This window comes from Manduca sexta, chromosome 28, assembly GCF_014839805.1.
Source record: "Manduca sexta isolate Smith_Timp_Sample1 chromosome 28, JHU_Msex_v1.0, whole genome shotgun sequence".
NCBI classification, from domain to species: Eukaryota; Metazoa; Arthropoda; class Insecta; order Lepidoptera; family Sphingidae; genus Manduca; species Manduca sexta.
The window spans coordinates 10,440,394-10,467,509 of record NC_051142.1 but is presented as its reverse complement, the minus strand read 5'-3'; the positions used below and the strand labels follow the sequence as shown (position 1 = coordinate 10,467,509).

The window sequence follows — 27,116 nt, the reverse complement described above, 5'->3', positions numbered from 1 at the left end:
GTTACTTTTTTTCAGTCTGCTCGATCAGCATAAAAACTAATGTTACAATATTCCTATGGTAATTTAAAATAGTGCAGCTGTTCCCTTAAGTCATCATATAATATTAAAAACCCTGTTAAATCTTTCGTTGGTGAGTGGGCGTACCCAGTATTTGCGAAGTTTAGGTTGAATTAGTTTTTGTTTTATTAATAACAGAGCAACAACACAAATCGCAAATTCTTCTCACGTAGTCCTTCTTTGCAATCCGTGTAACAACTTACGAAAACGAAAGTGGTTTTTAACAGTAACCCGCGTATATACGTCTAGTGGTTTTGCGATAGCGAAAAAACCACCCGCGGCGGATAATCTTAGTACGGTATTCAAACAAATACGCTATATTACAAAAAACGTAAAAATAATTAAATTCGTAAGAAAGTTTATTAACAAAATGAAAATAGATGAAATAAATAACATTATATATTTTTAGCAATATTAATTTGTACATTATTTGATTCTTAAAATTAAACCGAATCATTCATCTACAAATAAGACAACAACTCGCGTAACGTACATACATACATGAGTTTTCTTTTATTAAACATAACAGTGCCATTATACTTCCAAATAAATACTTAAGTAATACAGTACCATGCATGTATTGCATCTTATTCTCAGTTACTACTATAAACAGTTTCATTCAGCACCACAACAGGTAAGACTAATATAATCACTAGAGAAACAAAATGGTATTGGCTATCACCATGCCTCTTCTAGACAATATTGAAATATCTAAATCAAATTGAAGTTACTTGAATATCCAAACAAAAGTTGAAAGAGGTATACAGGTATAACGGCATAGAGTTCTTAAATATATTATTATCTATAATTTATATATGTATATGGCAACATTCAGTTGGCAAATATGTACTTACAAGAGCCAGCTACTGGGTGCATTATATGCGATATTATGATACATTTTACACATGTGACAATAATAATTCCTAAGAACACTATTTAATGTGTCTACTATTTTTACTATTTCTGTTATGTTAGTTGCTTTAAGTGAGTGCAGTCCTAATCATAGCCACGGTAATGTTAACATTACTGTGGCGGAGTGGTCATTAACTTTCAAAGTTACTACCTGGATTCATGACAAAATGTAAAAACAACACAAAAGACTCTCATTCAACTTAGTTTGGAATTTATACTATCATTAACTATTTACACGGTATATAAATTTTACAAGGCAACATTCAAAATTAGTTTCAAGAATTATGTGTTCTAATATTATTGTGCAAGAAGTACTCCTTGACAGTATAATAGCCGTTTCAAACGCTAAATAAGAAAATTGTATTAATACAAAGTATTCATTCATAAAACTAATCATCAAAATACATCTCTGACGAGTTTTTAATATTCGACTTTCTCAACATTTTCATAATTGACTAATGCTATATACAGACTAAAATTACATTACAACACTTTAAAATATGAGCTGAGTTTGTAAAGTGAATCACAGTTTAAGTAAATGGTGTTTTAAATCGAAGGCCGTGATCTCACGCGCAATAAATATTAAGGCCATAATTTGACATAGCATATTAAATAATTGATTACCATAGAGGGCATGTCTGGAGGCACTCACGCACGGATTTACATCGACAATCAGCATAATATCAAAATATTCAAACTTAAGTACTTTCAAATGGTAGCAAGTTCCAGTTTGAATGTCCATTCTGCATAATAATTGCAGTTTAACTACACTGTAGTCACTACAATCATTCCATATTAAGTCATTAACCAAGTCCAAATCTATTTGTTATTAAATTCGTGACTAATACATGCAATAAAAGGTATAATTTATGACACAAATGTACGTCACGGCGTAAGGTCACATCTGTGATTAGAAAATGCATGTAAAATTCCACATCATTCGCGCTACAAGAACTAACATTCGATTGATGACCACATCCTCATCAAATACCCAGCACACTATCAACTTAATTTTGTATAAGAGCACGCCTAGCAGACCATTAAGAATACGTATAATAGGCGCGTAACCGGATGCCGGCATCGGGTTCACGTTTTGTTTCGAGAATAATACAGTTATTTAAAGTCCCTTATATCTACACTCCCGCCCCGCGCTCGCGTTCACCGCCGAAGCGCAACAGCGCTCGGAGTCGCTTCGACGAGCCGGACGGGCGCCGCTGACGCTACAGTCTGATGTCATTGGATGCCGCCGTCAGCAGTGACGCAGAGTTGCCGTGAGTGCGCCGCCACGCCTCGCCTTCTGTCGTATCACTGCCGCCAGCGTCCGCTCCTTCCTCCTCGGTCCGCGCAAACCCGCGACACTGTACGTCTTCTTGAGGACCGTATCGATGCAAACTAAAAAACTTTAAATTGGCTACGATTGAAGAGTTTATCGGACGTGTAGGGATGTTGACCGTAGTCGCTGAACGCTCAATTCGTCGCGGACGAGGCTCCGGCGGCGCCAACTCCAGCGACCGACCTCGACCATGCAGACGGGATTGTCCGAATCGAGGAGTCAATCGACCGATCAGGTTGTCTTCACGTTTTGTACTAGCACTAGTCGCCGATGCCTCCTCTGTTTGTTTCGGTTTTCTTTTTAGGAAAAAAGGCGTTAGCCGTTCAGCAAGTGGGCGGGACTGAGTCGTACCTGCATCTGCCACATTTGACGTCGAGCTTGACGTTTTTAAAGGTCGCGCTGGACTTGCTCTACTTCTTGTTGGATTTGACTTTCGCTGTGCACTGGACCGCGAGAAAGGTTCGTCCACACCCTCGGATGCACACGGATGCGGTTCGGTGACAGGCTCAGTTTTGGCAGCCGATTCTACAGTTACAGGTGGATCATCTTCACAAACTCTTAGCACACAATAGGCATCTCTTTGTAATTCATCGAGCAGGCTATCGTCGGTGGATACGGCGTCGGCAGAGCTCGGCGGTCGCGGCGCTGGCTCCGGTGGTGACGTGGGCGGGTCAGCGGCACGAGGACGAGTCCGGGGCGGCACGGCGGGCGGCGTGTCGTCGTCTGCGACCCGCGCGCGGCTCGCGAAGTTAGCCATCAGCTCGTACTCGCGACAGCGCGGCGGAGGCTCCACGTGCACATACTCGCAAGGCGGCGAAGCGGGCGCGCGCGGCGGGGAGAGGCGCGTGGGCTTGGGCGGGCGCGCGGGTCTCTCTGCCGATGCGTCACTGTCTTCGGCCGGCTCGTGTCGAATGCATGACATCGTGAGGTAGCCACTGCCGGCGGAGCGCGTGGACTTGCCCGAGGAGCGTTCGTCAGCGTGGCGTGCGAGGCGCAGTGACTCGGTGCTGGAGGCGAGGTCTGGCGCGCGTTGCTGCAGTGGTTTGCCGTCGAGGTCCACACCAAGCGCGCAGTCGCCGCGCCAGGTGCGCCACGCCAGCGGCCCACACTCCACACCAGCGCCGCCGCCAGCACCCGCACCAGCACCCGCCAGATGAAGATAGTTATCGTCGCCGATGGGTGCTTGTCTGCCGCCAAAATTATATTCTAAGCAAATGTGTAAAACAAAGCATTAATATATTTCAAAAAAAATATATAACAAAACTTACTTGCTGCCATATTTAGTCTCCCTGGCGAGTGAGCGGCGATATATACGGTGTTGATGTTCCAGGTTAAACATGGTCTCTTGTAGTTCACGAAGAGTCGCCGCTTCTGCCTCCCGCTCTTCGGCACTTACAGTGTCTGGAAATAATGAGAGAAGTGTAATCATAAGCACATTAATCATTTTATTTAATTTGGTATACACTGTAAATTAAATCTATACTATTATGTAAAGCTGAAGAGTTTGTTTGTTTGTTTGTTTGAACGCGCTAATCTCAGGAACTACCGGTTCAAACTGAACAATTCTTTTTGTGTTGGATAGCCCTTTGTTCGTGGAGTGCTATAGGCTATATATTATCACGCTATACCCAATAGGAACGGAGCAGTAATGGCTAATATCAGGAACTACCGGTTCGACGAACTAAAAATATATTTTTGTGTTGAATAGCCCTTTGTGGAGTGTTATAGGCTATATATCATCACGCTATGACCATTAGGAGCGAAGCAGTAATGGCTAATCTCAGAAACTACCGATTCGAACTGAAAAAATATTTTTGTGCAAAAACGGGGAAAATTTATTAGTTTTGGAGCTTCAGTTGCGTGCGCTGCGTAAACAGTTAAAGTTATGCAACAATGATGTATGACGGGATTGTTCCTCTTAAAAAGTTCTACAAAAATATATTATAAAACAAAGTCCCCGCTGCATCTGTCTGCCTGAACGTATTAAACTCAAACATATTAAGATGAAACATATTAAGATGAAATTTGGTATAGAGACAGTTTGAGACCCTGGGAAGAACATAGGCTGGGAAAATATATAGCGTGACTTTTATAACGGAAACTTTAGCCCGAAAAACTTTATAGCGCGTGAGGAGCCGCGGGCAAAAGCTAGTTTATAATATAGTTAATAGGCTAGATGAATTATAATGTGAATGAAAATGGAACAATATGCATTAACGTATAAAGACGGTACCTGTGGGTCGGTGCAAGCGGTCGTCGAGCGCGGGCGCGTGCGCCACGAGCAGCGCGTGCAGCCGCTGCAGGTCGCGCGCGGGGTCGAGCCGCAGCGCCAGTGCCACCGCGCCACCCCCCGCGCCCTCTCCGGCCGCCGCGCCATCCGTGCCGCCACAACCCTCGGCATCCGCTTCGGCGCGATCACAGCTATAAACACAATTTATTACCAAAAACATTAATTCTGTTTATTAGGTAGACCAAAATGCATTACCGATTTTAAAAAGGGGAATACTTTCAATTCGATGTTATTATGCAAACAGTATTTTTTTTAAAGTTTACATAAATGGTTGTTACTGACCATAAGCATACCATCAGACTATTAAAATATGGCGTCCTGTCGCTAACATTTGTGTTAAGAGACATAATCATAATAGCGCATTGCCATATTCGTATGGCTCGCGATATAGCTGTTTGTGTAGTGCGTACCACGTCCAGTGAGTGTCGGCATAGTAGCCGGTGTGCAGCGGCGCGGCGGGCGAGCGGCGGCACAGGGCGGACAGCAGACGCACCCACTCTGCGCGCTCCACGCAGTTGCTGGCCTGGACGAACATCACACGCTCGCGGTGCACTGCAACAACAATACAATATAAAATTTATTATAGTCCTTAACTATTTTTAATTTAATACTTTGTCATGATCTATAAATATAAGTTAAAAAGGTGACATAGGATACCATACCTATCTGAAAGATATTGTTGGCGCCGAGTGGCGCGCCGGCGGGCGGACAGTCGACGGGCCCGACCGCCAGCACGCCGCCCAGCGACAGTCGCCGCGCCGGAGCCTTGGCGCCGCAACGCGACCACCACAGCTCTCCGCTGCGTACAAAGCACTTATTAACACCATCACGTCACACAATAACATTAAACACGCGTGATGAAATAGTTATGGATACTTTGTAATACATAGGACTATATTAATAGATGCAACGCAGTTTCGCTTTTAAGTGCAATAACATCAACTTAGTCAGCATCTTAAAGTCGCCGCTTTTGTTTAATAAATTGCGCCGACTTGGCTGTCAAGAGGAACCCTTAAATGTTTACTTAAGATTCTATTACTCAAAACTGGGCTTGGTTTATTTATATCGCCGTCAGTTACCAAGTGGTCAGATAGATAAACTCATGGCGAGATACGGTTGATGATGAAATCGGTGCGGGTAGGTGCGAGTAGCGAGCCGCGTGTGGGTGTACCTGGTGAGCCGGAAGTGCCTGCGCTTGGCGTGCGAGTGCGCGGCGCGCGTCCAGCGGCGGCGCGGCGAGCCCGCGCCCGCGCCCGCGCCGCCCGCACCCGCGCCCGCGCCGCGCACGCCCTCCGACCGCTTGATCATCGTGCTGCGAACAACCACACAACGTTCATATTGCACCTTCTATATACAAGTATTTAAACTTACAAGATTCCGATTCTTCACCGTATTCTTTATAATCTTGTACACGAAATCATCCAATGTACCCCATAATAAAATCAAAATATGGCAACTATTTTCAACCAACCATCCAGTTGGCCAATAAAATATTAATTGAACTTTAAATACTAAATAACCGAAAAACATTTTATTGTGTATTGTAACATTTTTATTTAACGGCGTCCAATTTTCGTATCGATTATAAATTATAAGATTAGACGCGCTTAATAGCTTTCGTGAATATAATAATAAAACTATGGTTCGATACACATAACATGTTTAACTAAAATTGATTATTTTATAACAATAGGGGACCGGCCTATGCTTGATTTTGTACATTATTCTATATGTAATGGTTAATAATACGAAAAAGAAGCACTCCTGCGAAAACTGCATAACAATTGGTTAAAAAATGTGCGAGTAATTCATATTTAAAATATTGTAACGTGCAGAAGTGGGCGCGATGTGAGGATATCGCTTCATCTCTTTTTTCGCACGCGTCGTAATTCCTGATGACGTCACATGTGGATATTTCGTCTCTTTTCTGTTTCTTGTTAATTACCCCTTCCACCGAAATTCAAAGACTTATAACTTGTTGATTTTTTACCGGATTTTTAATAATTCCTTCTGTGTTATAATTTATATTATGTAAATATTTGATAATAGTAAAGAACAAAAATGAGTCCGGTACCCTATTATATGTCCAAAATTTATTAGAAAAAGGCAACATGAAAAAGATTTTGATTGCAATAAAATTAAACTTACATACCCATATCTAATTCCAGAATGCATAAACAAGGAAAATATAAATTATAATATGATTTTTTTATTCGTGTTCTGCTGTGACGTAGTGCATAATATACATCATATATGAATTGATCTTTTTTGTATCGAAGGCATTACTAAAGGTACCGTATAGAAGTGCATATCTCTCCTTTTTTTTCGACTTTGTCTCTTCCTAGGTTAGCACAACCGATGTTGAGGCGATTTGTAATAAAGTCGTTAGTGTTAGAAAATTATTAAAAATAATAATTATACAAAAAATTACAAGTTCGATAATTTTTTATTTCTCTAGGTTTAAAGTATTCCATCGAAAATGTTTCAGAGTTGTCAATACATAGTTTAGTTAAACACTTGTTTTTGACCTCAATAAACGGAGACGGCCGCGTTCAGTTCTTACAGACCCAGAGGAAGATATCACTCTGGCTATTTATCGTAGAGTTCTTGAAACCCTCACACTCCACAAGACCGCGGTATCTTCCTCGCCGCGTTCCCCAGCTCTCCCGACCCTTCTAATAGTTGCGGCCCGCGTGCCGACGAATACGGTAATGTATAAATTGTCGTTAGAACGCTCATCCCTAATCGTTCACATCCTCCCCGTTGACCATCCTGAGCTGTGGTTCGTAATCCGTTAGTGGGTTGCTCTCAGCATAATCACTTAATTTTCAAGAGCTGCGAGTGCGTGCCTAAAGCGCTCATTCAAAAGTCTGGTATGTATAAGCCGACACTTGTTAGGCTTTTTATTGTTAGGCACTACATTAGATAAAATAAATGGTTGATTAACTACTGTTAATTAAAGATGTATGTAATGCCCTTGTTTAAAATTTGCTCTTAAAAATGTCTAAAAACTTACCCTTCCTTCAAAAGAACTGGAGCGTCGTGTACATTGTTGTTTTGCGTGTCGGTGCTGGTGGAGATAATTTCTAGGAACTGCTTTATTGCTTGCACCTGTATGGAACAATGTATCGTAGTAAGTATTCAATGTCGACATAGGATACACTACCAGTCTATACAAAAAATACTATTTATGAGTTCTTATAAAGTATAACAGGTTGAAAGACTTTAAAGTTAATTGCTTTACCGGTTTCCGGGTATCATATAGTATGTCAAAAAGCTGTTACATTGCTTGTGACCAATTTTAAATCAGCAATACTATAATTGAATTAATGAATGAGCACTGACATGTCGTGGCGTGCAGAAGCTGCGGTACAGTTCGGCCATGTACTCCTCCTTGCACACCTGCTGCGCGGACCGGCTGCTCACAAGGTTGCCTAGTGATTGAATAGTCTTCGAAATCAGCGTCAGCGTGCGGTTGGTTTGTGGGTCCTGTACATACAATTTTACCTATAGCCTGATTTGACCTATAACCTATATATTATATGGTATATTTTCTCAGTATTATACTTATTATTAAAGTTATTATAGTAATAATATATAATAGTTGACGATTAACGCAAAATTCACAATTCTACTTTGCGGTTTTAATCACAAAGCCAACTAAAACTTTCTCAATGAGCTTCCGAACAAGGCTCGAATACTCACAATCTGCTCGGTGGTGAGGTCAAATAGTCTGGGGCCGAGTATGGCGGGCGCAAAAAACCGCAGGAATATGAACCCTGACACGACGGAGTAGCGCACCTCCGCGTTGCGCGGGAAGTGCCGCGCCGCGCACTGCCGCAGAGCGTCGAACAACCGGCACATCGCCGCCGGACACGTCTCATACGACGACGTGATCGCGCCGAACACCTGACGCAAATACCAACCGAGTTACTACAACCACAAATATTATAAAACGACTCGGCTCTACCACATCGTTAACAGGCAGTAGTTGTATGTGAGAGTCTAGATCTATTTGCGCCATTAAACACCGTGTTATGGTGCCAAGGTTGAGAGACGGTACCCGTTCGACATAGTCCTTGAGGTTAGCCAGGTTGGTGCTGATGGCGGCGGAGGGCTTGACCCGCGCGGGGTCGATCTCGCAGGGGCGGCGCTCGGCGAGCACGGCGGCGAGCGTGGGCCGCAGCACGGCGCGCAGGTACGCCGCGCCGCTCAGCCGCATCGCCTCGTCCATCATCTTCGACACCAGCGTGTTGCCGCGGAATATCGTCGTGGCGTCCCTGCAACGCACGCACTATTCTATACACTACTCTAAGACGAAGCTCGAGTTGGTCAATCAAACTTTGTGTTATTTTTTATTTTACAAACTAGTTAGTTACCCTTGGTATTAAAATTATGATTAATAAAGAACGATAACATTTTAGTTAACCGCTTAAACTGATGCTTCAAGTATCCACTCACGTTAGGGCTGATATTTCTGCGTCGGCCAGTTCCTTCACTATCGGCACGATGAGATCATGGTGTGTGAACAACCTCACGAGCGGTTGCGCTGCGTCCGTCTTGCTGGACACGATTTCGCCAAGTATGTACACCGCTGAAGCCGTTATAGGCTGCAATAGGCAACGGATATATTATTTTAAACGTAATATTAAGTATTAGTTGTTTGTTTAATGAACTAAAAGGGCATACCGAGTGGCCCTTAAGCAATGGTGTATTTCTTTGAGTTGTCTAATCGTATTGATAATTACTTCTCAAAATTTTAAGTCTTTTCAAAGTTTTCTACCTGTTTTCAGCTACATATAAAATTGATTACTCACCTTCTGGTGCACGCTGCGCAAGAACAGCTCTTCGAGCCGCCTGTACTGGTGTATAGGGAAGACGTGGTCGACGGTGTACTGCAGCAGCAGCCGCAGCGAGCCGAGTGTGGCGCTGCCCGCCGCCGACAGCCGCGTGCCCGGCGGCGTCGCGCCGCGGGACAGCGCGCCGCCCGCGCGGGACGTCAGGAAGAACCTGCCGCGCCACACCACACGCCTCAAACCTCAACTCATACTGTATACTCGTACACACACTATGTGTACGCAAACATTATATGAAAGGGTCATTCTACTAAAAATCTTACCACGCTCGTAAAGGGGATGGCGCCGGTTGCCTGAGCTGTAACCTCACCTCGCCCAGGAAAACAGGCGTGGCGGCGTCGTGCCACACCGACACCCTCGCCTCGCACGCCACTCCCGCCTGTAGACGCGTACAGTTATATGATTACATACATTATCTCACTAAGAATTATATAGTATTATACATTATTATCGTTAGACTCACCGATTGGGAACCGTCCTTGTCTTTAGGATCCGCCTCCATAACGAGATCAAAACAGAATATTTCGTCAAATTGTGGGTTTACAGTCTTCTTTTTAGGTTTAGTACGTCTTTCCACTCTGCGTCCGTTAGAGTACAACAACGTGACGAGAGCGAAGGGGTCACACTGTCCGTTCTTGGTGGTGAGCTCGGAGCACTCGAGCACGCGGAGCCGGATGGTGTCGTGGCCGACGCGCGCGGCGCAGTGCCGCTCGGGGTCGGACCAGTAGTCGGCGGCGGAGGGCGCGCACGACGCGTCCGACTCGCACATGGTGTGCATGGGCGGCTTCGAGCGCGTCGTCCACTGCGCGCGGTCCTTCAGGCTCTCGGAGCGCGACAGCGACGGCTCCGTCGCCACCGCACTCAGGAGCTTCTTGCTCGTCGAGCTCGAACACGAACCGAACCTCATGCTTTCCTTACAGTACTCCGACAGCCGTACGAGGTTGTTCCCTTTACTTTTCGTCGAGCAGTTGTCCGCTGCCGGATCCGGGTCAGGCGGTTTTGGTTCCATCCGCAACCTTTTCCTGGAGTCCTCGAGGGTGAGTTCGATGTAAGCTTTGCCTTGCACCTCTGAGTCGGCGTCGACAGGCCGCAGGGCAAACCAGTGGTCCTTATTGTTGTATCGGTGAAGGTCCTCTCGTTTGATGGCGACTTTTCCGAGCACTTTGTCCTGCTTGAGATGCTTGTCACGATCGAACACGTATATAGACAAGTACCGAAACCTTCGAGGCACCTCGAACTGGAATTCTTCACCGAAAAATGGACTGCGAAAGAAAAACAAGGGAATTAAACATAAATGCATTGCAGTATTAGATTAATTGTCAGGCAAGTAAGTGCTTGAGGCGTATCTAAAAACTCAATGAAGCGTTTATACTCCGTGTTGCAACAGACAAGAGAATTTATTTGCATGAGCGGTCGCGTGGGGTGCCGCCGCGCCGCGCTGGGCGCTGCTAACATTATTGTCAGTCCTCCGCCCACACCAAACAAAATCATTTATTTAGAAAATAAACACGTAACGATTCTAACAAGTTACAACCGACTGAAAAAGAAACAAAAATAAACTTATTTGTACTATGAAAGAAGGCGAGCGCTCGGTCCGAACAATTAAATGAGTCAATTAACTTCAACGCCTCCAAGAAAAGGTTGTAAAAATGTATGTAGGCAGAATTAAAAGTAAATTGAAAACATTCGAGGTCGCAAGATACCAATTTAACCGCATGTGTATTGTGATTTAGCTTCTTTTCTTTCAACCATTAAAATATACTTTATATTTTACAGTTCCAATTAGAACGTGATTAAATTAAGTAATATTAAACAATGCATCATATTATTGTGCGCGGTGATGTGAATATGTAGAGGTTTGCTTATCTAGCATGCTCTTTGAGAAAGTAATAATACGAATCCCACATGCGCCGCGCTGTGGTAATCTCATCGCTGCAAACACTTAATCAATCATGTGTTGTCACTTTGCAAAGAGCCGTTGTAATTTGTTAACATAATATGATGAATGGCCCATCTGTTGTACGAAACCATATGACAGCATTGTTTCCTTGTTTCTAAGAATTGTTAAAATTAGTACACGACACTGCACTGTCCAGTTTAGTCAAAATTAATTATGTAGGTATCACGTCATCGGTTTATTCTGTAAATATAATCGATCTTCGGCTTGATGTTCATAATCTAGTCAAGCACGCGGTGCGGAGTTCTCAGATAAAATTCCCATTCAGAGGGAAAATTTTCGAATTTGTATCTTATCTGATTGATACTTAACACTTATCTCGCGTACTTTCTATTTGTTTTTATTTTGTAGATTGCGAAATATTGCGAGTTTTAAATGCCGATCATATAATTTTCTACATTCAATAACTGATATGAACAAAAAAATTAAGGACTTATTTGGACATACATTGCACTATAAATTGTTAGAGCATTTGTGAAAATATTATGGCGAAACTTGTAGATTGTAAATAAAAATTTGTAACAAAGAAGTAACCATGAACAGTGTCCGAGCGATTGCTACTCGCATGAACGTTGAATAATATTATGTGGTACTAAGTAGCGTGCGGTGCGCGGTGTACTTACGCGCATAATACCTGCAGCTATTTGTAAAGTACGATAATAATTCAATTAAGGGGTTTATTGACTTATGAGTGTGTCGGCGTAAGAAATTCTGGAAGTGAGCGGCAGCCTCGCAGACGCATCCGGCGCCTGTATTTATAAATCGGAGCCGGAACCGCCACCAGCGGGCGCGGGAGCCGTGCGGGGGCGGGGGCGGGCAGCCAACTCACCGCCAGCGCAACTCGCCTTATACTACCATAATATTAAAATTATTGTGCGACCGGTTAAAAACGCTCATACTTATTCTTAGACTCGTTATGTTCTATTTTACTAGCTAATTGTTTTCGCGTTTGAAAATTTCAATTAGGTTCACTTCCAAATAAATTGATTAAAGTATTTAAGTCGAGTACGGACTCAGATGATCATTATAAAAACGTTTGCAGTTACAGCACAAAACGGCCTGTGGGTGTATCTCCATTCATTAACCTAGCGCTCGAAAAACGCAGAGGAGTAATACTCGTACGTGTTTCAAACTAGTGGGCAGCGAGATTTTTCCGTTTGAACGTATTGGTAGAGACGACGTCACCGCCACAAGCATGCGGTTAATCTGATTAACGATACCCATGTGTGGAACGGAAGTTGTACACAGACTGAGCCGCACTTGACGCGCTTTTTAAATAGGACACCAAGCCACACCCACTCTTCAGTACGCGAGCGGCGAACAACGCAAAATAGCGTCGAGGATAAGAATCCAGAACATTGCACTTAAAACCGGCGCTGCTCGTAGCTCTGGCTGTCTCGCGAGTCGTTCGGACGCGACCGATGATCATTTTACGGGCCACCAAGTTCCGGCACCAATTTATCACTTAAAAGCTTCCGCTTCGTGTAGTAACTCTACTCGTATACACACATCAGAGACGTGTTTTATGATAGTCGTTTCTTCAAACCGCTAATGAATGCTTTATATAGCTTTACGGAGAGCGGGCGGGCTCGCCGACTCATTGCAATTTCGTAGAATATGTGAGTTCAAGAGTGTCAGGGCGAAAATTATTGGCTAATGAATATACATTCATCGACGTGTTTCAACCATTATGAGGTAGTTTTTATCGCAGCCATATAACGGGTCAATGGATACATAAATATTATGTAAATTTAGTAACATAAGGTCCTGGTTTAGTGACAGATTGAACAGAGGCGCGCGCAGTGCACACAGCGCCTGCGCTGATAACGTATCGCGAGACAAAGAACCCATTAAGTAGAGTCGACGAGTGACGTGACATTTCCTTCGATATCCGCCACCGCGTCCTCACCTCTAGGGTCACTAAATCATTATCGCTTCCGTTCATTAACAAACAACAGAGTTCATCATAAATAAATATCAAATTAAACGTTCTATTGGCGTTTTCAAGTGTCTGTCATCACGTCATATTATTATAGAATACACATTATCCTACTTCCTCAATAGCTATGAAGTGTAAGCTATTAAAATGATTAACTTGCCTGTTGTTTATACTATACAATATAAGTAATATGATTGTTTTATAAAAAACGTCAAAGCCCAAATAATATCATCAAAGGTGCAGGAGACGTTCCCGTAGCGTCACAAGTGACTTATTTCCTGTGATACAAGCAGGCGGTTGAGTCGTAAAACATATTCCCACAACTAATAGTGGGGGAGCAAAACTGGCGCAGCGCGGTAATTAAATTCATTCATGTAGTGCGGCCGGTGTCGGTGCTCCATTCATTCAGAAAGTGGAATGGCGAGGGGTGGAACGGAAGGGCCGTTACGCGCGGGCGCCCGCGCACCGGAAACGCATCCGGGACGTGGCGCGTCGCACTGCCGCCCTTATTGTGACGAATCACACACCATCCCACCAGTACCCCCTCTACATTCTCTTCTAAATAAAGGAGTTTTGAGGGTGCGTCAATTTTTTTTTTTTGCAAGAAATTTGTAATATAGAAGAAAGGCATTCTACGTGCATTGAGTTAGAAGGATTTTTTTTAAGAATAATAAATTATTTTCGTCGCAATATTCCTATATTTCCATAATTATTCCAAAAGCCTTTGCTTCCACCTCAAATATTACGACATTGTTTTACATTAGCTACAATATCTTAGATTGCAATTCTTAGGAAAAAAAGAGTTATAATATTTATAGATTATTATAATTATATGTACTACAATATTGACAAAATTTTTGAATGTTAATACTAACCATTTTACTTAAAAATGATAAAACCAAACACGTACAAACTTTGACCCTGAATATTTTTTTTGCACACATAACAATAAAACTTAATTACAAGGGCAATTACCAATGGTCACATAACATTAACGAGAAATCGGCTGACTGAAATGTAGGCAAAAGAAATTGTTCTTGCCAAATTTATGTTAAATAGAACTGCTTTAGATGGATACTATTAAAGCATCGAATATGTTAACACAGTACATTAATTGAAAAAATCGACTATTTAAAGTAGAGTAACAATTACTTAGTGTTTAATTGTGGACAATCCTTCCCCTAAATTTATTTGGTAGATCCCATTTATTATAACCAAACATAATATTGCGGACACGATCCGGACCCGAGATAAATAATATTCAATAATCCTGTGATTTTAAATCGTAGCAGTTTATGCGTTATTTTCACTTATTTTATAAATTCGAATGTTTATGAAAATGTTTTGATGTTTAAATGTTTCTTAGAAGAAAACTTGACGTACGGGTAAACCATGCCCTATAATGACACATAGTCTACAATAAGGGAAGTTTTAATCACTTTTTTTAAATAGATGGCGCTATTGACGTCCAAGTTATGCTTTAAATAGTGTTTTAGGGTCTTTGGGAAAATTGGCTTATGAAACTAAAAGTTTGGCAGCCTCTGCACTAAGCCATCGTGTAATTTATAGTAATCACAATTGTAGCATCAATAAACAAGGATTTAAGAAAGAGAGCCTTTATTTAAAAATATTATGACTTTAGTTTATGCAAAGTTTAATAACCGATAATGTCAATGGCTATAATTATTTTTACGATTACGTGGATTATACTCTACGCAATCGTTAATCTTTTAAAACGTATGTGATCGCAGTAGCGTGACGTCGTTTATGTCAAATGAAGATGAGAAGCTAATTCTATAAAGAAAAATATAAACATCCTTTTGTCTAGAAAAATGCGGGTCGTATTTATCGTAAATACAATAACGGTAGTCGTAACAAATTCAAACAACCTTGCAAACCAAATTTGGCTATGTATATATTTGCATCGGTATCATATGATATCAGCATTATTGATTTGAAAGCAACGCGTACAATCAAAACATTGTTTATTCAAATAGACGCGAAGTGTATTAGTGAAAACACCGGAAGCTACGTACGTATGCGATTATGATTGTATCACGCGTCTTGGCCACGCGTTATAAAGTTAAGAAAGTAACGTGAGCCCAATTACTTTGGACATAGAGAGAAATTACAGAGATAGAGGGTATTGTGTGAAAAACGAAGGAATTTAAAACAGGTCACTCTATATTAAATATATTTATCATTTTATAGCAAAGTATACTCGAAAAAGAAGCTAAATTATAGTTTGAGTTTTGACTATAAACGATTCTTATTATACATTTTTTTATAAATGATTTACCTTTGAGCATTCGCAACTAACAAATAAATAGATATTAAAAATATTTCACGAGTGTAGGTACTCATGTTAGATTTTTATCAACACCTACATACAATTCAAATAAATGCTAATAAATTCAAAGACACCCGTGCGCTATGCATCTAAGTACAGTGTATCGAAATGCCCTTTCAAATGAGAATATATCAACAAAACTATATTAGTTATTTAAAGAGATCGGCGAAACCGCTGTTCATTCATAAAACTGGGCAAACCTTGACCTAATAAATTTATTTACCCTCCTAAATATGTTAGTGAACAGTTTCAAACCGATAACGGCGGAAGTGAGGCCTGACTCCGGGACAAAGGGTCCGTTGTTGTGTCATCGGTATAGAGAAACATTTATTTGAAAAAATATACGTCTTAGCGCGTGTCCATAGGGTTGTGAGTGGTGACAGGAAATTCGAGGGGAAAAAACTATCTAGACGTAACTCTAAAAGCCTAGTTCATGTATTAAAGTGATCTATTATTTATGATTCGTTCATCAATTTCACTTTCTGTACTGGGCCCAACTTCACAAACTACTAACTAAAGTAATTAAACGGCATAATTTATTTAATGTAGCCAGAAATAACTTCTAAATGTAAAATTTTGGCTGTAGTAACCGCAAAATAGTACACTATTATAGTTTTTTAATGCATCAATTAGTTATTTCCGCGGAAAGAGGAAACAAGGGCACTTCCGACTTTTTTTCATAATGACAATGTGAATCCCACTGGCGCATGTGTTGTGAATTTTTGATGCGAACCAAAAACGGGAAGAACCACTTATTTTTAAATAATGTGAAAGTGTTTTATCGGAAAATTGCGACGGTTGGCGGCCGTATAGTTAGTAGTAGGCCGTTTCTATAATTTCATAGTGTCTAAAGTACATTTCCTAAAATCATAATAACCTGTTAGATCTATTAAGTATGACTCAGTATGAGTCAGTCAATCAACTTGTACAACGATCTAATAAAAAATATAAACTCGATTAACTGTATGAATAAACGCTCAGAGAATTGTATACAGTGTCAAATAACGTTTTACTTTACGTAGAGTTAAATCTAAATAATATTTAATAACAGTGCACCAGTGGCGAATGGTCCATATAACTTGATACCTGCTTCCCTGTCCTGACTTTTTGAAAGAAATATATCATTGAAACGATTTACAAACCGCATTCTTGCATATCAGTAGCACCTATATGTTATGTCGAGTTCCCTTTCGAAAAACCTCATCTTTCGCCACTGCAGTGCACAATAGCCTAGTTGGAAATGGGATGGACTGCCGAGAAATCGGACGCAGGTTCAAAACCGAACACACACTCTTCTGAATTTTCGAAGTAACGTGTGTAGTTTATCGATTATCGCTGGCTTAAATGGTGAAGGAAAACATCGCATCATTAGGAATGATTAAAAAAATATGTGAAGTTTGTCGACTACTAGTAGTGTGCTACTAGTACTAGTATTAAGACCCAAACCATCTCAGTAGAGCTCAGCAGCTCGGCAAAGGGGATACAGGACTGGTATTATTATTATTTTAAAAGATATATTACTTGAGCGTTCTCTCCATGGTGGACGTGCGAAATATTTCTTCCTGGTCGAGCGACAGCACGCAGTATATGTCTCGGTGGCACGCGGTGCCATGGCTGCGACCTGGCAAGTTCTTTGCTTCACCTGGAACAAATTGTAGCCGTTATCAGTCTCATATACTATGTGTAAGAATATTTACGCTGTATTATATAACCTTGAGAAATAATGCATAGGTATTGACAAATAAAGGCCTAGTTACCTCCATTGAGCCTATGTTTAAACATGTTTATACCCAATGTGGTTTTGACTCAAATAACATAGTATATCGCAATTTGCAGCCCACGGCGATACTTGTATTACGAACACTATTCTTCCATTCAATATCTTATGATCTATATTGTGAGCCGAAAAGTAAATAGGAGTGTAATAAATCAGTACGCAGACTCCCAAACAATAGTACAGAAATCGCAATTGGAGTATTTTATCATGTGCATCATCACGGATGATTAGTGATTACGATTGCCGTAATACAATTACATGTAACCGTGCACCGTGCGGCGGCGTGCGGCGTGCGGCGTGCGGCGTGAACATCAGCTGCGATGTCTCCGGTTACGTGCTCTATCAAACGTGTCCACTTCGCAACACTTCATTTAACTTACGAACGCTGTTTGTATTGTGCCAAACGTTTCAGAATTCATTATAATCATTTCATAATCTTATCATAATCATAATAACACAATGTAATTTTCCCATTGAATTTCGTGTACTATTGCGAAGTGTAACCTTGAGCGGTTCCAATTTCAACGTGCAAGTGATGTAGCTTTCTAGTTTATATTTGAAGTGGCGAGAATTAACCAATTTATTTGGTTTAAACCTTAACAACTTTAATTATTTCGGCGGTCCGAGGTCTCGGTTTAGTTAGAACACTTGCACAATGGAAGTAGATATTAAAATGTCGAAGAGGGCGAAGGTAACGGTCCAGAAAACTGCTCGGTAAAATAATAGACATATTTTACGTAAGTACATTTAATAACCATTATTTTCAAAAGGAAAGAGATTGAATAACTGTTATAATATTTATGTATTATTAAATTTAAAATATATACATATTTATGTTTTACAAATTTACCACATTGGTAAAACTGCGTTACAAAGGAAACTAACATCCTCCGAACGTATCGATACCAGTTATAATAAAATTAGCACTTGTACATACAAAAAATACTCTTGTATAATGATAACACTCTTCAATTAAAGATCATAAGGAGGGATTGTGGCTGCATATCAAATAGCACCCTCCCCCCCCTCCGACACCACAGGATTGTAAACAATGCACCCGTTGTGAATAATAAACCTGACTTTTGTAAAATTAATAAAGAAAAATCAACGACCATAATAACTTAAATGGCAGGAGTATTGGCGCAGTTGTGCAACCTGTCGCGACCTCGTAACTCCTCGGATACCGCTGTATACGGAGAAACAAGGTGAGGTGACCATCGGCCCATAGGCGAGGGTTGCCATCTGTAATATTTTTATGTATTTGCCTTTTTGGTTCATACATTATTTTCTTACTCATATAGAAGATAGCATTTGGGCCCCGGCCCCCTAAAAAAGGTTTTCCGGGATAAAAGCCCTACTATACATTTTAGGGGATAAAAAGTAGCATATGTCCTTAGGCTCTTGAACCATCTCCATGACAAATTTCATCGAAATCGGTTCAATTCAGCATTTCGTTCATTCAATAGACAGAGATACTTTTGCATTTATATAAAGTATGTATAGACGAAACATATAGAAAAACTAACACATCGCCAATTATATAATAATAAAATTTTATGTGAAAAAATATGAGACACTTCAAAACTAATTTAAGTGTTATCAATAAGGCATGGATTTGGTGAATATTATGGATGGTTATTATTATTAGCATTTCGCGAGTTCCTCGTACAAAATTCAAAATAATTGTTTGATTTGACATCCCTAACTTCCGTTCGTTTTGAATCTTGGGTGTAGTTGTTCATTACATTCATAAAGGCAAGCCCGTGACCTTTTGCTACATACCTACCTACTACTTGTGGCTGTTTACTCATTACTTATATTTACATGTTTAAAGCGACATAATAACTTATAGTAGGGCAAAAGGTCATTATTATTTTAGCATTCCATGAAAATGATTTTTATAAAATCATGTTTATATTTTCGCAATCAATCAAGTAAATGACCACGTAATGTTTTAAAAAGAATCCTATTGTATGACAATAGGTATATAATATAAGCTGAATAAATCGATGACATACCATTGGTCGATGTCACACGTAAGTTCAATTGTTTCGAAAACAGTTTCCTAGTTGTAGTAATGAATAAAGGTCAATCAATTGAATATTATTTAACGAATCTCTGAGTGATATACATAAATATTAGATACTGAGGTGCTTTATTGCTTCAATTAAGTTTAAATAACACATAGAACATACCGAAAGTGGTCAATGTTCCAAACTTCTTAAAATCAATCTTGATTCCAAAAATATCTGTTTTATTTTTTAGCATTTTCCGTAAATCATTTCTGCAGCAGAGGAATGATGTATAATGACACATTTCCCTTAAAATTAAACCGCTTAACGTTTGATTACAACTATTTGATTATTGCATTGGACATCATTGTCTAAGCATGTGATACTGTGACCGAGGCGCACGTAATGCTTACGGCTTTCACAATGATTTCGAAACGCAAAATAACACCATGCGTAATTACCGTAAGCGGTGAGTACAGCGGCCACGGTCAGGACGCCACACAAAGACACCAGCGAGCTGCGTATATCAACTCTCACAAAATTCGTCGTAATTGGAGTGAGAGAAACTCACAACAAACTGTACATAATTGCTGATGCAAAAACGGGCGTCATCATCATCAACGCGACAGTAATACACACAACATCAAACTGGATCGTGGGAGTGAAACGGGACCCTCTCAATGGTGGCACCCATCGAGGAAACGTGCAAGTACGCGCTTGGTATTTAGTCACAATGGTGATCATTAACGACGTTTCCACACGTTCGTGTGCGTAGTGCAATTGTTTCGAAATCGAGAGTACTTTTGTGTTGTACAGACAAAAGCATGGGAATGAAGAAACCAACTGTTTGGTTACAATATCGCCGCACGACTTCAATTGGGAACGTGTATTTTATTGCGATGAGAAAAAAATACCGCTTCATTACAACTGTCCAAAGTTTTGTATAAAAATTGACTAATTTTAACATGTACGGATCCGATGATCACTACTCATTTCCCGGGAACGAAATTATCAACTTGAGCGAGGAAGAGGTAAATTCTCGGAATTACGCAACATGAACTTCTCACGATTCCCGGGAAATAACAGCTCATGTGATTATTCCATTCTGCGTACGCGATCATGGGTCAACAGCACCGAACAATATATTGTGAATAACATTTCGCATTATTTAATTGATGGAATTTTAAGTTTCGCCTTTTCATGAAGCATTTCCGAGAGGCTATTTTTTCCAAGTTGCAGATACATAGATTTCAGTAATGTCAACCACTTGCACTGGCAAAAGGGTGAAAATGTGAAAAAAAAAGAAGGCACTAATCTAATAACGCGATACCTACATAATTGAAAAGTTGACAAAGGTAAGCCGACAAGAATCGTATTACTTTGTTCACATGGTTTTTGAATTACCTAAATACGCTACAAAAAAAAGGGATTTAGTAAAACTAGCTCATTGTAACAAATAGTTCCCGCCTACAGAGCCAGGTGTGTGGAACGGGCGTGCGGTGTTCACTGCACCTACACGCTGCGGCGCGGCCCACGGAGGACGGCCGGCCTGCTGGCCCTGCTGCCTCAATTCTTGATGATAATTATCTGAATATTATCCTGTTATAGCAGTCAATTGCGCAATATCATTAAACAACTGAAACCTTGCCACCACCTTGCCTATGAGTTTACTAATCATTAAATAGGTGTGTACTTGAAACTTGCCAATATTATGAAAATGTGTTGTAAATGCCTTTTTATTTCATAACTATTAAGAAAAGACCAACTGTTTTACGAAAACGTATAAGAATCAATTATCATAGGGTCCATAAAAAAATATTTTTTCAAAAGTACAATGCGCGGAAAGAATAAACGTGTAACGTTTATTAAAAACATGGTAATGTTTTTGTTCCACGTGTATCATTTGTTAATTGATCAGCTGACGATCACTAGTTGTAGATTACGATTCATAAATACAGCATACGCAACAAGATTCATTCACGTTATTTATACATTCATGCACTAGAACGGACGAAACAGGTACACGTACAATAGCATTATTATAATCTTATCAAAAATGACGATAAGTAGCCAATATATGCGAACGAATTTGTTGAATGTAAATACACGTTTATTGGCAAGTGAGCGAGTGAGCCCACGTGTGAGTGGACAGGGAGGCGGCGATAACGGTGACGGCTCACGAGTCACGATAAACGGGCAAATTTTCATTAACGGAACGGTGAGTTTCCATGAATGGGCGTGCTGAATGGAAAACGCTAGACTTGCCCCATTCACGAGCACACCGAGCACGCAGCAAGCAGCGCAGAGGAGCACGGAGCAACACGCGCTGCGCGCCGCCGCTGACGCCCGCCCCGGCCCGGTCGATATCGCCGACCACCGCATGCCGCATGCCGCTACATACCTCAGAATATTAGCTCTGCAACGCGCACTGTCTTAAAACACCGACAGGTGATCGTCACGCTAATATACTATTTCATTCATAAAATATAACCACTACTACATAATATTATGACGATTGTTCAAATACAAGTATTTGGATTAAGTACTTCTTTAGACAGTAATGGTACTTCTGTATAACTAAGGGTTTACATTTGTGCTCATTGTTAATTATGAAATAAATATTTCGAATTTATGTATATATTGTGAGAATACGTCCAATTACCGAAAAAATGTGGAAAACCTATGGATTCAAATTTTAATAATTAATGAAACAAAAAACACATTTAATAGCCCATGTGCTGTCACAAAAAAAGAGAATCGCCTGTTATATTTGTTACATAGAATTAAATATTCAAAGACTGATAACATATTTGCGGCCGACTCAATTAGTTTTTCATTATATATTTTAGTTCATGATACAAACGAATAGGTATCAATGAGGAAAACATAATTTACATAAATCAATTACTCTGCTATATTATTAACTTCATCAAAGAACTGTCAATGTGTTTTTTAATATAAATAACCATTAACATATCGAATGGTCAATGGACAGAGCAATACAAGTGACATTACCTACCCCACTAACATTGACCAGTCTCTCTGCAGAATGTATCAAAGCAATAGTGCAACACATGAATTTTTCTGTACATTATTATTGATGCTCCTGCAACCTGCAACCTTGTGAGGTAGACCAGTCTGATTTTTTTTTGTGGGAAATTTCTTTCCAGACGCCTTAACATGGTTGGCTTACGAAGAAGCCTGGACGAATGGCATCAAACTACCACTCTATGAATGACATATCATGGCCAATGGACGTAATCCTACTTGCATCACTTACGCGCGCAAATAATCCTAGCACAAAAAATTTACGATCACACGAAGAACAATTAGAATTTAGGAGATACAATAAACATTGCTTCTTATAATGCACCACTAGTTTTTAATTACCAAAAAAATAGCGTCGTTGCTGAAGACATATTTAAAAAAAAGAGATGTCATAATTATCCCTTAAAAAGGTAATTTTAAGTGAAAAGGTACCCTGATTCACAAAATTGTGTTTTTCTAGCTTCCATTTGGCAATTCATACAACTTGATAATTTTTACTATGTCTTATTACCATTCATGAAATATTCGTTTCATGACAATCTTACGTGTGATCTATATAGGTCCATGTTACTAATTTCTAAAAAAATAACTCTTCTATTACTTATTGATGTATTTATTCGTTAGTTCGTACATGCGATATGAGTCAAGTTATTGGTAATAGTGGATGCCGCCTCAATCGAACAAATGGAAATACGACACGGGTTTGTTGGAGCTTCTGTAGTTGGACTGACCATACAAAACGGTCAAGTTAGCAATGTTTGGTGAGCCAACACCAACGTCTATGTTCACTTTAGCTTACATATTGGCAAAAATTAAATGTGAGAGTCTCGAATTTTCTCAAATGAATCCCACGTAAATCCTTGATCTCAGTTAAGGATCCTTAGTTTTGTCATTGTAAAAACTGTTGCAGAACATATAAAACAATAGTAAACAAAAATAAAAGCCTTCAACTGCAAAATGGATTTGTTTAAGAGAGAACAAGACGCGAGCGGGTCGTGGGTCACGCCCCGGAAGACATACTGTTCTCTTATCAAGCCAGACATGCTTTGCAATATCTTCGATTTATGTGTGCGCGCCGACAACAACACAAATCAATCATGTTCATGCTTATCAGCCGCCCAATTTTAAAAACTACAATGAACTGTTTTCTATATTCATTTTGCAGTTCTTTTGGGACAAATAATCACTCTTAAGGCGATGAAAGTTATATTATCATCCATATTCAAAATAGGGTTACTTGACCATAAGCGCAGTATTCAAGCTTATGAGTAAAGTACAAATTAGAAAAAGTTTAACAATTAAACATTCATCCTAGTATGTCAATCTAGTAGGTAATACAAAAACATAATACCTAATTCAAATTATATTTGATTGTAGTTTGATGCTTACACCCAAAGTTGTTGGGAATTAAGATAGAATAATGATATAATGAGTTGTCATAGTTGTGGATCTGTTCATCAGCACTGAAACATTGTATAGTCTAAACCAAAGGGTCCTAAAGTTGATTGGCCCATGACCCGCCTAATAAAACATACAAATTTGGGACTTAATTGTTGGTTGTGGTAAAGTTAAAGAGACATGACTTCATGAGTGATGAACTGTTCAAATAAGATAAGAAGCAATATTGCAAAGAGAAGGGTGTTTTTGTTTTCTATTTTTATCATTAGCTTCAGCATGAACTCTCAATTTAATTACTTTTAACATCTGTCACTAGGCATTAAGCTGGTTGGCTAATGGATATTGTTCAGGGCCCGTGGAACATAATTTGGCAAATCTTGCACTAAAGTACCTAGAGCATGGCTATTTTAATGGCAAAATATGTTGCTAAAAACCACAAATTATAGTGCAAAAAAAATAATTGTTTTATTGTGTGTTATAATCAATAGCAGTTGAAAGATATCTGAAAACATAAATATTGATATGCCACTATATACATATACACAATGATGTATAGTTCATACTCCTATGTCACATTAGGATTATATTATAAAACTAGTTGACCCGACAGACATCCTGTCTTAAACAGACCAAGGGAAATAGACGATTCATTTATATATATATATATAAAATATCCAAAATGGATAATACATTTATTATTTGTATCATCTAGTACTACAGTCTACTGCAGGTATAAGTCATAATATTAACATGCCTATTTTTAATGTAAATAATTTTGATTAATTTAACATAATCTGAATAGAGATTAATATTACATTATTGTTAACAATGGATGTCACAAATGCGTTTCAAATGAAACAAAGTTTTTATATTTTATAATGTTTGGGTTTTGGGCTATATAACAACTAGAAAGAAGTATAGTTTATTTCAATGTTTTAATGTAGAGATACTCCCAACCTCTAAACCTACATTATACCTGAACAACATATTGTGCTCAAGGTGAATCTTAGCTTTTCAAGCAGCCCCGGAGAAATAGTTTATAGTGCCAGTTTTGCTTGTGAACTTTTATTTAATAAGTCTTAAGTACATAGTTGTAGATTATATTGATTGCATAATGTTGATGATATTCTAGCCAAAATGCATGGCGCCCCTAAGCTCTCTTTGCATGCCTAGGGTCTAGAGTTTGTTTTTTTTAAATAAGTAACATGTGTTACATGTCAGCATTTAAATACAAGGACATCAAATTTAAGGATTCCTGTCAACATCATGTGGTGGAAATAGAAACAACAAACTGTGGGTGCACTTATTGCATTGCTCTCAACACTAACAACCACTACAACTAAAGCTTACTGGTTGTCTGTATGCATACAATATGGAAATCAAATTATTATGCAAAAAATGAATTATATACCAGCATCAAAAAAATTATAACTGAAAAATAACAATTTCGTACACCCTTTTTTTTCCACTACTGGTGACTAAATAAACACTTAAACAATCTTCACATCATGTTCTATGCATTAAAATTGTTAAAAAATAGTGAATTCACTGTTCAATTGATGCCTCTTATTAGTTTTGCAACCACTTCGCAGATGTCAAAAGATCAAAGTTTAGCTAAACTATAAAAATGTAGACATATGCAATTTCTAACATTGATTAAAATTGTAAAACAATTTTTAATTATTAAATCAGAACATCTTTTTTGTAGTTTGGTAACTGATTTCTTCTGTCTGAGAAAACACATAAAATTTCCAACTTGTAATCTACTTTATATTTAGTACTAGCAATTGCTAGTACTAAATATAAAGTATATATGCAAGAGGTTTTTTAAGAAATTTAATATGTGTATTAAGAGTAATAATTGAAAATGGCCTTAAATCTGGGATGCAGCCAGGATACTATAGACAGAAAAAAAAATTTAACAAGCATGGGCATTAAACGGCTTCTAAATAAATATTTATCAATATAATTATCAGAATAAGTTACACAACGAAAGTAAACAGCAATATCTAATCTAATATGATCTAGGCACGATATTCATTGTGTTCACGGCTATACAGTTTCATTCATAAACTTTGCGAACTGTCAAAACATTACGAGATAAAAACAAAGAATTAGTAAGTTAAACGCGCTATCAACAGTTCGCATTCACGGCGACACATATGCACGCACTCCACATCGAGCTCAACTTTGTACCTTTTTATGTTATTCATTCACGTTCAGCCCTCAAAATTCATAAAGACCTTAGAATCTACCACCTGTTTACCACGACTGACAACAACATCCGATAGTAAGCTACATAATCGTACAATTTAATACGATCCAAATGTAACTATAAATGACTCTCTTTTTGTTATTTGTATTAATTTAATAAATAATAATGCATGTTACGTACCGATCTTTATTTTCAATCTTTCCTCGACTCGCACTTTACGCGTATCGTCCGCCATGTTAAATCCATAACTGTTTATCTCTTTCATCCGCTGTTATCTCTTTCGGAACGAGCCCGTTCGGCCGGCTTGTCCCGCCACTTCCGGAGTGTCGTAATGTTCTACTTGAGCCTGTATGCGACTTGACTCGTTGATTGAAATCCACACACAATATTCATTTCATGTACACACAATTCCATCAACATGATGTATAAATATTTTCACATTGGACGACTAATAAGCTCAGACATGCATTGCGCATGTGCTCAGCACTTGCACTTTACTATCAATGAATTTAAATGCACTTTGTGCGAAAACCCGCGATCTATTACTCTATTCTATGTATTTTCCTAAGGTGACTTTTATCTCACAACTTATAACTATTACAGATTACACAACACATAATCACAAAAATGTTTTGAAAACTTAATTTTCTGAATGAATAAAAAGCATGAATGGGCAATTACGTCACGTCAAGATGTTGCGCCTGCGCGGCCGCGGATGTAGTTTGTTCGTTCAATCTCAAAATTGTTTAATAAAGATGGCAAGAATTTCAATTATTTATTTTGGCAACACTGAACGGTTAAATAAATTATCTATGGAATGATTGATTAACAACCGTAGCACCGTGTATAACATTAGTCGACAAGGCTCTTAATGAACGTGGCTGAAATCGGAACTAACGCCGCCATGTCTTGCAAGATGTCATAATTGACATAAACAAAATGTTGCCTACAGTAATACAAATATTCCCTATT

The 27,116-nt window shown here is 39.3% G+C and overlaps 1 protein-coding gene across 1 annotated transcript; it reads right to left on the bottom strand.

Annotated features, from left to right (window-relative positions):
* Positions 1-436: 436 nt before the first annotated feature.
* Positions 437-26,977, bottom strand: LOC115445540 (GTPase-activating protein). The gene is made up of 16 exons (XM_037444906.1): positions 26,325-26,977; positions 17,216-17,336; positions 9,912-10,710; positions 9,712-9,827; positions 9,410-9,602; positions 9,054-9,202; positions 8,656-8,872; positions 8,298-8,501; positions 7,938-8,081; positions 7,609-7,703; positions 5,764-5,904; positions 5,255-5,391; positions 5,003-5,144; positions 4,536-4,723; positions 3,571-3,703; positions 437-3,489 (listed from the first exon to the last, which is right to left on the bottom strand). Exons 1-16 carry the CDS (start codon positions 26,407-26,409, stop codon positions 2,190-2,192), a joined length of 4,164 nt encoding a protein of 1,387 aa, XP_037300803.1. The 5' UTR covers positions 26,410-26,977; the 3' UTR covers positions 437-2,189.
* Between the last annotated feature and the right edge of the window lie 139 nt (positions 26,978-27,116).

Bases quoted from the DNA above. Each gene is read 5' to 3' on its own strand.
- LOC115445540 (XM_037444906.1), bottom strand. From the start codon at position 26,409: ATGAAAGAGATAAACAGTTATGGATTTAACATGGCGGACGATACGCGT. The intron at 8,502-8,655 runs GTACCGTCTCTC...TATTTGCGTCAG, and splicing joins TCAAGGACTATGTCGAACGG to GTGTTCGGCGCGATCACGTC. The intron at 4,724-5,002 runs GTACGCACTACA...TTGTGTTTATAG, and splicing joins GCCGACACTCACTGGACGTG to CTGTGATCGCGCCGAAGCGG.